Source organism: Crotalus tigris, unplaced genomic scaffold, assembly GCF_016545835.1.
Source record: "Crotalus tigris isolate CLP2741 ecotype Arizona unplaced genomic scaffold, ASM1654583v1 scf7180000017720.317629, whole genome shotgun sequence".
Taxonomy (NCBI): domain Eukaryota; kingdom Metazoa; phylum Chordata; class Lepidosauria; order Squamata; family Viperidae; genus Crotalus; species Crotalus tigris.
The window spans coordinates 198,739-210,755 of record NW_024096589.1 but is presented as its reverse complement, the minus strand read 5'-3'; the positions used below and the strand labels follow the sequence as shown (position 1 = coordinate 210,755).

General features: G+C 37.5%; 1 protein-coding gene across 1 annotated transcript in view; it reads right to left on the bottom strand.

Annotated features, from left to right (window-relative positions):
- Window positions 1-12,017, bottom strand: part of LOC120306134 (protein O-mannosyl-transferase 2-like) — a 198,621-nt gene that overhangs the window by 7,268 nt on the left and 179,336 nt on the right. The window contains exons 13-16 of the mRNA XM_039338813.1: window positions 6,213-6,297; window positions 5,060-5,164; window positions 2,531-2,639; window positions 1,282-1,390 (exon numbers count right to left, since the gene is read on the bottom strand). Coding sequence (XP_039194747.1) covers window positions 1,282-1,390; window positions 2,531-2,639; window positions 5,060-5,164; window positions 6,213-6,297 — 408 coding nt within the window. The remainder of the gene's footprint in view (window positions 1-1,281; window positions 1,391-2,530; window positions 2,640-5,059; window positions 5,165-6,212; window positions 6,298-12,017) is intronic.

The window sequence follows — 12,017 nt, the reverse complement described above, 5'->3', positions numbered from 1 at the left end:
AACCATAATAAAAAATATTCATTCACAACCTGATCTAGAGAGATTATCTAAGCCTCAACTTACTATAGTGGTTTCAGGTTGCTAAAGAAAGTAACCAGGAATATGCTTGCTAAAGGATCTGAGTCTTTTCTATGTACAGTATACACAGAAAACATAGCTATAACTAAAAAATAGTATCTCATTATGCAGCAACAAGAAGGCTCAGATTCAAGTACCCACTTAACCACATAAGCTCATGGTATCCATATATTTTCTAAACCTCTTTGTCTGTTTGTCACAGTCTTTTTTCCAAATAAGCACACTTAAGACTTAAGATTAATTCTATTCATCTACAATCCGGAAAAAAAATCATCACACCCCCACAACTTCAGGCTGCCAAAGTAAGCAAAATTCTCTGATAAACTATCCTAACAACTTTCATGGCTTTATTACTATTACTAATTTATTATTACTAAAAATATGTAAGTATATAAGCACTGCTCACTGGAAAGCTGACAGCATTTCTTGATAAATGCAAATAATAAAAGGCACAGTATAATGATGTACTTCGATAATAAAGATTTTGAGAGAGAATAAAAGTAGATGAGAAACATGCAGTAGTTCAAATCGTAAAACATAATGTTTTTTAAACAGTGCCAAAAAGCTGTGATCTAGTATCCAATAAATAGATAAACCAGAGATCCAATAAACTTAATAGATCATTCTGTATCACCACAAGCATCCTCTTTCTAGTAGCTATCCTTTTTACTTTACTTGGCAGGGGGCAAGTAAGACAGGGTCTTATTAAAAGCTTCTATAAATTGATTAGAACCCATAGAGCCTACCACAACAGGAAGCAGAGACTGCCCTTGATTTTCACAACTTTTCAGTATCATATGATCACTTTTATGGGGTGTTTTAAAAATACAACAGTGACATAGCAGCAAATGATAGGATAATAACACTAATAATCTTATGAAAGCAATCTTTCCATTTGAAACAAAAAGTTTATTTGCCAGCCTTATGTGCTGTTAATTTCAGCAATTGTACTATGGGATGCCAAATGCTTACAAATTGAGGGTGGTCTACTTTACATACATATTCTTTTTTTATATTCGTTTCCCTTCTTTGTTACATTTTAATATGTAATTGCTTTATGTTTTATACTGTAAGTATTTCGCAGAGCTCTTTCGAGTCCTGATGCCAGATTAAAAGTTACAATAAAAATAAATACAAATACTCTGTAATAGAGACAAGGGGCACATGTCTACTTCCTAAGATGATCAAATGCTGTCATCTTACCTATCTGAATAGGAATTATATTTAACCATACTGAGTACAGCTCCCATGAGGAAGAACATCAAAATGGGGTCAAGAAGAATGTACTGTGAGATTGTAATGAATCCAGTGTCTGAAAAAAATAAGACAAGCATATACTAGCTTTGTCATTCAAATTCTTTTAGCAATGCTTATCGAACATAATCATACTGAAATCTAAAAGTAAATTTGTGATGTGCAAAAAATGCCATCCAAACATTTTCATGTTAGAGACATTACTGTACTTAGAAAGACGATTCTGAACCTAAGAGGAACACCAACTCACTCACTCTCTCACACACACATACCTACATACATAAAGGCAAGACAGAAAAAAGATGACTGCATCTCAGTGAATCTAAAATAAACCTGTTATTTCGAAGGTGAATTATTTTGTGAAAAAAATCTAGCTTTCTTTGAGAGGAAATATTTATTATTTATTAAACAAATTTATAAAGCTGCCCAATTTACACATACTGTAGTAGGTGATTCTGGGGGGCTTACAATATTTAAAAAAAGCCACCATATAATAATCACCCATTTTTTAAAAAAACTCACCCCATCCCCCAATAGCTACAACACTATCAAATCAGCCACTTGATTGATTCTGTCTTTGTAGTTCCTAGGCCTGCTAACAAAAAAACATATTGGAAAAGCAACAATGTGGGGGCCAACTATACCTCAGAGGGAATGATGTTCCATAAAGAAGGAGCCATCACTGAGAAGCATTGAGTCTAGACTTCTATAAAACTGTTCGGGCCGCTATTTTCTGAATTAACTGAAGTTTCTGAATACTCTTCAAGGGCAACCCCATGTAGAATTCATTATAATAGTCCAGATGGGAGGTGACCAGGGCCTGGGTGACTGTAAGAATGGCATGCTTATCCAGGAATGGGAACAACTTGCACACAACACGAAGTTGTTCAAAGGCCTTCCTGGCCACAACTGCCACCTGCTACTGGGGTCAAGAACAATGTACTGTGAGAACCCCGGATTATATACCAAACTATGGATTTTTTTTTGAAGTGTATGTTTTGTTTAACTCCTTTTTTATTTTTCATATTTTACATGTCTCCTATTTAGCTGGGGTTTTGTCTTTTTAGACATTAATGCTATTTTTGATATTTTTCTTTCTGTGTTTTTGCATCCTATAATCTTTATTGATTTTAATGTAATCTCATTGAATCTTTCACAATAGAGAACACAGACCAAGCCATACAAAACAGTTGCTTACCAAAAATCAGGATGGTAGCAGTGATTATTGCTGCAGGCAATGATCTGGACAGCTCCAGCACAGTGAGGTAGCAGAAGGGGATCAGACATGAACCAAGGAAGGCACTGAACTGAATAAAAAGGAAGAGAAGCATTCTTCACAAGGTTGTTAAGATAATTCGGCTTCCCTTACTGATTGTTTGTGAGAACTTGGTTGGGAACATCCCAAATGGCAATCACATGACCTCAGTAAACACATGCTGGTTGCCAAACGCCCAAATTTTGATCATGTACCATGAAGATGCTGTGACGGTTGTAAGTGCAAGGAATGGTTGTAAGTCACTTTTTTCAGTGCTACTATAACTTGGAACATTCACTAAATGAATGGCTGTAAGTCAAGGACTACCTGTACAGTTAGCCGGTTATTTCCCAGAAATTCAGCTACCAAAATTCTTAATTCCAGTTTATGTTCTGTTCTGCCCCCCCTCTCTCTTCATTGATAACAACTTTAAATTCTGCTAATGCAATAGTTTCCTAATTTCACAAAGTGAGAAAATATTATTGATAGCAATAGCACTAAGACTTACTGTGTTTCCCCGAAAATAAGACTCAAGTCTTATTTTATTTTATTTTATTTTGCCTCCAAAAGAGACATCAGGTCTTATTTTCCGGGGGTGCCTTTTCCACTTACCTCATGGTGGCAGCACCAACAGCCCACTTCTTTTGCGGCCGAAGGAACAGCTTCATTCAGCAGCTGAGAATGGAGCTCTAGCCTGCATTTCCCTGTCAGAGGCCTTCTGGAAAGGGCTCTGCATCTAAGAACAGAGCTACAGATTGAATCCATAGCTCGGTTCTTGCTGCAGACGCCTTCCAGAAAGGCCTCTAACTGCAAAATGTATGCCACAGAAGAAGTAGGCCGGTGAGAAGAGGCAGGAGTCCATTCATGGGAGGTCTGATAAGTGGGTGTGGGGTGCAGAGAGCAGCTCCACCCTATTCCCACCCTAGCTTGATTTTTAGGTGTATGCCTTGCCCCAAAACTAGAGCTTATTTTTGGGGTAGGTCATATATTAGGCCCATCCCAAAAATCAAGCTAGGGCTTATTTTCAGGATAGGTCTTACTTTCATGGAAACAAGATATATATCACTGCACTGTGCTTTACAGCTCTCTCTGGGCCATTTACAATGTCAGCATATTGCCTCCAACAATCTGGGTCCCATTTTATGATCTTGGAAAGAAGGACGGCTGAGTCTACCTTGAGCCTGTCAGGATCAAATTCCTGGCTGTGGTCAGAGTTAGCCTGCAATACTGCATTCTCACCACCAAACCACCAGGGCTCTATTGATCAAAGCCATATACACGCTGTTCAATATACTATCCAATTAAATGTGAATGGAGTCTCTGTGTTTAAAAAAAAATTGAAGGATGAAATTTGTTCTGCTAGGCACTGCATACTTTAGATACAATTCTCTAATTTCTCTTCTTCATTTGTTTTATCTCATACATAACCAGGTCTTCAAATACTGAATCCATTCCTTAATTCTATTCACTCCACTCTAACATCATTAATATGTGTGCCCCAAAGTAGCCAAACTGCTTACAGATCAATCGGCTATATTGTTATACTTGCACAGGAAAAGTGCAGGAATAAAGATTGGCATGCTTGAAACAAATAAAGCTCCATCGTAGGTAGATTTAATTCATATTAACAGGAGGATCAACTGAAATGATGGGCATCACAAATTAAGAATTTGCTAAAAAAAATTGAAGTAACTTTTTAGAGTTCCCTCAGGATAAGCAACAGTACATAAATAAAATAAATATTTTCATCTCCCTTATTTATTCCTATACATTTTAAAACTTTAGCTATACATTTTATTTCATGTTAACATGCAGCAAACTATTTAAGAAATATTTTTTAAAAAAATGAAGTTTATATTACAGGCTATTTCAAAATCTCTTCTTAAAAATCTAAAGTGGCTCTAACATTTCTTTGCACCATTAGTAATTCAGGAAGCTCCTAACAATAGATGTCTTCTAGACATCATACCAGTCTTCTAGAACAGGTTTGCAAGAAGAAAGAACTGATAGAAAAAAGCTGTTCATCCCTGAATTAAGAAGTTTTCCACAGACAGAAGAAGTATCAGACAGAATAAATTCTGGCTCTAACACAGCGGTTCTCAACCTGTGGGTCGCGACCCCATTTGGGGGTCGATCGACCATTTCACGGGGGTCGCCAAACAACGCGATCCGCCATTATTTTTTTCTTCAGCCGGCGCAGGGGGTGGCGCCGCACATGCATGCCGCGCAGGGGGGGCGCCGTGCATGCACGCCGCGCAGGGGGCGGCGCAGGGGGCAGCGCCACGCATGCGTGCCGCGCAGGGGGCGGTGCCACGCATGCGTGCCACGCAGGGGGCAGCCCCCGCGCATGCCGCCACCTCCTTATGACCAGGGTCGCCGGTATAAAAAGATTGAGAACCACTGCTCTAACACTTATTAGAAGTAAAAGGAGAAACATACTACTGTTCTCCAAAGATATATTTATAGTCTTACTGCTCTCATTCCTATAGAGTTATGTTGTTCATATTTGTCCCCAGGCTTCTGGAAAGGAAAAGTCCCATCATAGCCACTCAGATAGCCAGCAAGTCCTATTAACATCTAGGGACAAAAAGGAACGATATTAGTAAAGCAGAAGACAATTCAAAAGTTTATCATATCAAATCAAATAACATTTGATAAGTAAATAAAAAGTATTGTCTATAGCTCATGACTTTCAAAAATGAACCTTGTGCTTAAGTATGTTAAGCAGGAGTAATGAGAATGGAAGAAAGCTATTGCTATCATGACCTCCAAGGTCCCTTCCAACTTTATTATTATTATTAACTTATAGGCAAGCATTAGATCAAAAACATTAACAAAAGCCTAGACCAGAAGCAGTTAAATTAAGGAAGATGAAGTTTAGCCATAGATTACAATGGAAGCTAACTGATATAAAAGGTAATAGCATAGATAGAAAACAATGAACAAAGTCTATCTATTTCTAATAGTTGTCATTCCAAAACATATAATGAAAGTATATAGTAGGCATGCCAATTAAAAAAAATACACTATAAATACTGGCCCTCCTAGTGTTAGGAATACTGGCATCCCAAATTTCCTATATTATAAAATTTTATCCATGACAAAACTCTGTAAATTCTAATTGTTAAACAAAATGTTAAAAAAATAGGATACATTTTCAAATCCAAAACATAATGGGTGAAGTCAGGTCAAAAAATTAGATTTAGATTCATATTTATTTTTAAAAATCAGAATTTTGTATGATTACTCTCTAGTCAGTTACTGAATACTTTCCTCCTTTTGTCACATTAAGAACTGCAATTTAAAAGCAAGCTTCTGTTAGACTGGAACAGCACTAAGGTTTTTAGAGTTGAACATTTTTGGAATAATAGTTTATGATGTAACACTAAAACCTTTCAGACTTAAACTGATCTGTCAACTTTGAAAGAGATTGTTTCTCATGTTCAAGCTAAGAATGAAAGAGCAGCCAGATAGCAAGACCCAAGTTATAAAACCAAAACAATTAATTTTAAAGACTATCCACTGAAATGTTTATAATGCTTACAGGAAGTAACAATGTTCCACCAAAAGTATTAACTAAATTACCTAAATCTCAAAAAGTTAAAATACTACAGTAGCTTTTTACCTTCCCCAAAGGTGGATGGACATCAAAGAAAAATGTCCGGTTAATATAATAACTCCCCATCTTTCCAAAATGTGTTTCATCCCAGCTATAAAAAGACAAAAGTAATGTCAGTTCATTATCAGGATTTTAACTTCATACTTACATTTTTTAGTCTTCTTTACTTTTAGTTTATCAGAATGATGAATTCTTAACAGTTCTGCATGTAGTTTATGAAAAAAAGCACCTGATCTTTCCAAATTAGTTTCTACTAAAGGCTAGGTAAAGAATTATCTTTGTTCACATTAATTTATATGGTTCTTTAATTCTACAAATATGCAACTCCATTACACTGACTTTCACCACATATCTTCATTTCCTTCAAAATACGGTGCACAATTAAGCATCTCTAAAATGTACAAACTTGCTTCTAGGAAGCTGATATGCTCAGAAAAATTAAAAATTGAGATTTTTGATCATAGCTTTTGTAAGCAAATCTTATAACCAAGATATACATGAAAACAGAAAACTAATCATACGTTGCTGTAAAAGTATTGTGTCCATTTTGGAAAAGTTCACACTCCAATTCATCCTGATAAAAATAAATCAAGAAAGTTTATCCCAGCTATTTGATCCTATTTATAATTAGACGAACCTAAGTCCATTTTAAGGCATAGGCTTTGGTATGAATAATTCTACATTATATCACTGTTATTTTTTTTATTTACTTTATTATAATGCTTACAGGAAGTTTGTAAACATTATAAGGTTGAAAGCATTATATTTTATCGCAAAAATGACAAATGGACAAGAACCAAGCAAAGGGGCATCATTCTCCCTTGCCAAATGCCTTAAAAAGCCCTTCAAAATACCTGCAGGGTAAGGGCTGTCCAAATCTAGGTGAAAACCTCATTTCAGAGGGCAGGTGTTGCTACAGAGAAGGTATGCTTCCAAGGTCCTGAAATGGCACTTTGTAATTAAAGCAGGGGTCTTCAAACTTGGCCCTTTTATGACTTGTGGACTTCAGCTCCCAGAATTCCTGAGCCAGCATGCCTGGCTAAGGAATTCTGGGAGTTGAAGTCCACAAGTCATAAAAGGGTCAAGTTTGAAGACCCCCTGAATTAAAGGAATCTGTTGTGCAAAATCCCTGCATGATTGAATTGGCCGGGCAAATACTATGAGGCAGTACCACATAGAACCAGGCCTTATGCCATTTACAGTAACTAACAGCAGAGACTACTTACAGTAGTCAGTATGCCATTAATGACAGCAAGAAAAAGGACTACTGCTGCATAGATTTAAATGCCATACCTCAAAATTCTCTACACAAAGTACCCTCAATAAAAAATATTCTAGAATGGACTTGCACAGATATTTATCACATTTAACATATTAACACTTCTTTTACTACAGAGCCAATGCTTGATCACAGAAACAAACAATGCTTGATTACTGAGACAAATTCTGTTCATTTTCTGTGTATTTTCATATTTCTTTTGTGATGTTTCTAAGAGTGCAACAATGTGCCTTGGAAAATGTACAATATTGCAGATAAACAGAAGTGCAAAGAGCTTGGTCATTTCTTTGTGTCAAAAACGGTGTTCTGAATCCTGATATATTTGAATTTTGCTTAACCAGGTCAGATTCTTGTATTTGATCCGTTCTATGTTGGCTGTTCTATCCTCTACATTATGCCACGTATTCAGGCTTACATCCAGACTAAACCAAAAGCCAAGACTGCATCTTCACTCAAATAAAGCTACAGGGTACCTTTGTGGCCAAAATTGTGGAAACCTTTTGGGAAAAGTGTATTTTTGAGGTTTGATGGCTAATAACACTCTTTTTTTGGAGTAGTGCCATAAAATTATACATCAATGGAAAGATAATTTAATCAAGAATGTAATGCAACAAAGTTTGTTCAATTAACTGTACTGTATTCTATGAAAAGTTATAGCCAAATAACTAGAAAAAGGAAGCACAACTTGCTTAGGTTGATATTAAGTAGCTTTCCTTCATCTGATTGTAGCCAATGAGCATGAGTGTTTAGAGAGCAATCAGGTGTCATATTGTTTTGGCAATGAGCCAATCAGATCACAGTAGGATTCAGTTATTGATGTCATGTATTGAAGCTGAGAGAACATTTGTCAGTGTGTTATGTGATCACTATCAAGTTGGTTGGGTTTTTTGGTGTTCTTTCATTTAGTGAGCTTTGTAAAACGTAATAAAATTAAAGTAATGGTGCAAAGAGTTGACTGGTTGCCCAGAAAGTGATGTAAAATAGTATTATTAAGTGAACAAGGCTTCAGTTATAAAGAAATTAGAAGAAAAATTGGTGGAAACTTAACCAAAGGTGGCATTTCTACTGTACACTTTTCCCAAAAGGTTTCCACAATTTTGGCCACTACTGTAATTACTCCAGTCCAGACTAACCCAACTCATTAAGGTTGTTAGGAGGACAGAAATGCAAGAGAATGATGTATGCACATGGAAAAAGAACAGACCAAAAATACTACTTTTGCTTATATTCTGCCTTTCAGGGCAAAGGACCCCAAGGCAGGTTAACCAACAAGTAAGTGCACAAGTGACCTGGAAACAACCAATCTTCAATCTATCTGAAGTGAGTTCCAATGCAAAAGAAAAAAACCCTCTCTTCCACCGACAAGTCCCGCCTCTAAAATAAAGCCCCGCCCCCATCGCCATGGTATCCCGCAACCCAATACCAGATGTGCGGCGGCTTCCGCAGGCGGTAGAAACGCGTAGCAAAGCTTAGGAAAGTGACGAAGGCGAGGGGGCTCCAGAACCGCCTGGGACTCGCGCGGATGGAGGGAGCCAAGACAGGAGCACTCGCCACTCTGAGTGTTTTTCGCTGCCGGAGGCCCAGCACAGCCGGGCAATTCTTGTTCGTTGCTAGTGGCATTCGCGCCCTGATGGAAGACGCCTCCCGTCGGCTCCCGTAACCGGGCGCAGCGCATCACGGGAAGTAGAGTCCATTTCGAGAGGCATGTTGGGCAAAAGGGTCGGGTATTTGCACTCACGTGAGAGAAGCAGAAAACTGACTTTTTTACAGCATTGTGGGAAATGTAGTTCTTGAAATATGGCTATGTACTCGTATGAAGTTAAGCCTCAGAACCAATTTCCATCGGCATCAATGAGCTTGCTCTTTATACTGTTAGGGTCATAGCCTAGTGCCTTAATTTTGTTGGACTCAACAAAACCTTCAAAACACTCTTTTGCTTATCCATCTGTGCTCAAAGTGGGCCAGTGACATCTCTTTCCTGGCTGCTGTATCTCTGAGCACTCCAAGTGCAAAAAATAGGGCAGTAACTTTTTTTGTATGCCCGTTATAGGAAGAATTGTAATTTAGATCTTGCTTGCCACTTGTATTCAGTGAAATGACTTTACCTAAGTTTGCCTTTAATAAACAATTTGGTCCAATGGACTTTTCATTTTAAAAAAATCCTCTTATAAAAAAAATAATATGCTCATTTCATATAATCAGGAAGATATGAAAGGCCGTGCCAAGATTTTATGTGCTGTCATTTGAGTAACGGCTCAGTTGGATTGTCACCTAAATGTAACTTGAAACTTAGACTCAATATCCAAAATACACAAGGCACAATGTTTTTCAGTATTATATAGAGTATATGTGACAATAGTTTCAACGCAGACAGAAATTATTTCTTGCAACCTAGTTTATTTAGAATTTTTTCAGGCCATTTACTTGAATATTCCTGGATGCTTAGTCAATTCTTTTTTTAATTGTTGTTCTTTGAATCACTGTAGGAGCACAGCCATATTAGTCTATGTAGTTAACCCAAATGTAGCCCAAAATCAGGATTCTGGAAGTACCTTTTCAGATATGCTGACAATTTGAATAAATAAAATTTGTTAGTCTCAAAAAGTGCAAACTCCTTCAAATCCTTTCCTGCCAATTCTTTGTCCCTTGCCTAGCTATGATATTGCCTGCTACCACGTGGAAAGATTACAATATAATAAAGTACATGAGTGTATGCAAAGGGAAGATTTCACATAAACTTTATAGAAGCAAATATTAAATTTAGAAATTTAGATTTTATTCTGTTATTTTTATATCCTTAAGCTTCCTCATATGAAAAATATCCAATACATAATTATAATTTCACAAGACCATAGGTATTGTTTGAACTATCTACTGATTAGGAGCCTTTGCCAGTCTCAATCCCAAGAACAAAGCAATCAGCCAGTTTCTTCTTGTAAGACTCTCAAACTTTATTCTGTGTAATGAAATCAAGTGCATTTCTTAATAGTGAAAAAAGGACAGTGATAAAAATAACACGGGAGAGAATCAAGAAAAATAAAAGCTTTCATATTACAATGCAGGGACCTAATGAAGAAGGTTGCATTCACTCCCAATTGGTAACATATTCACTAACCTAAGCTATACTAAAATACATAATGCTTCTGAGTCATTGACCCAGAGGGGCAACCTTAGCTTTATTTGTTTGTTTGTTCAATTTCTATTAAAAAGATCATGGCATATTATTGATGCTGCTATTCAAAATTACAGAGAAAAGCTGGGAAGATGTGAAACTACAACTCCCACAATCCCAACAATTCGCCGGAACGGGGTAATTCATTGAGTCCGTAGAATCTAATACTAATATTACAGCGCGGAACGTGAGGCGTCCGAGCTTACGCCCATTGTTAAAGGAGCCTGGCTCCCTCCTCCCAACGAGATACGTGTCAATGGAGAGAGTGCGAGATGTGTGCCGCGTTAGCAAAGGTATTGTTACTACCGCCTTCCTTTCCCCGGCAGCTGCGCGGATAAAAGAACACGATATAGTTGGTTTCTGCCGTCCTGAATACTTCTTTTAACAACCTGACTCCAGTTTGATTATCCCACTTAAAAAAGTTTTAAATTAAAGAGTTTAGTAGTTAATCGTTAACTTAAATATTTAAGATAATAACGATAGTTAAACTGCTCAGACGAGATTAATATTGATTCTGAAGTCCTTTAGAACCGTGACTAATCTTTGCATGCAGTTGAATGAGAGTGTGAAATATGAAGCTAGAGGTAGAGGTTGGAGCATATTTGGGGCCATAAATAAACTTATAGGAAATGCAATTCCTAGAATTCCTAGAATCTAGTTTTTCTATACCAGGAGTGTCAAACTGCCGGCCTGCGAGGCTACCCCTCCTTGAGTTGGTACAAATCAGTGCCAGTAAAAATGTATTACTCATCTTACCTATTGACATCCCTATCCTTCATTACTGCCTTTGCTCTGTCCTGGATTTCTGGTTTGTATAGGAAGATGATGATTTTTTTTTCTTTGGCTTCTCTGCCCTCCCCCTTTATTATATCTACAGCCAGCAGAGAAAACCTCTACCAGTTGACCAATGAAACACAAATTAAATGGGTCCCCTTTCAGGGCTATTGACTGCCTCTCCTCCTAAAGACAATTTGGGCATCTCCCAAGAAAAATACACACACACACACACACACACACACACACACACAAGGATGCTACTAGAGCCAAAATAGCTATAGGAAAGAGAAAAGCAGATCCTGCTATGGTTGTGCAATTAGATAGTTCTGTAGCAATTGTTATGTGCTATTGAGTCAGTGTTGGCTGCTGGTGACTGTGTGGACAGGTCCCTGCAGTTTTCCCTTGCAAGATTTCATAAGTAGTTTGCCATTGTCTGCTTCCTAGGGCTGAGAGGGAGGTATTGGGCCTGAGTGACCCAGCTGCCTTCCTGGCTCTATCTTTTGTGAAGCTAAGAACTGGAACTGACCAGCTGATTTCTTTGGAGAGGAAAGAAAGTGAATGTACCTGACAAATGTCTCCAAAC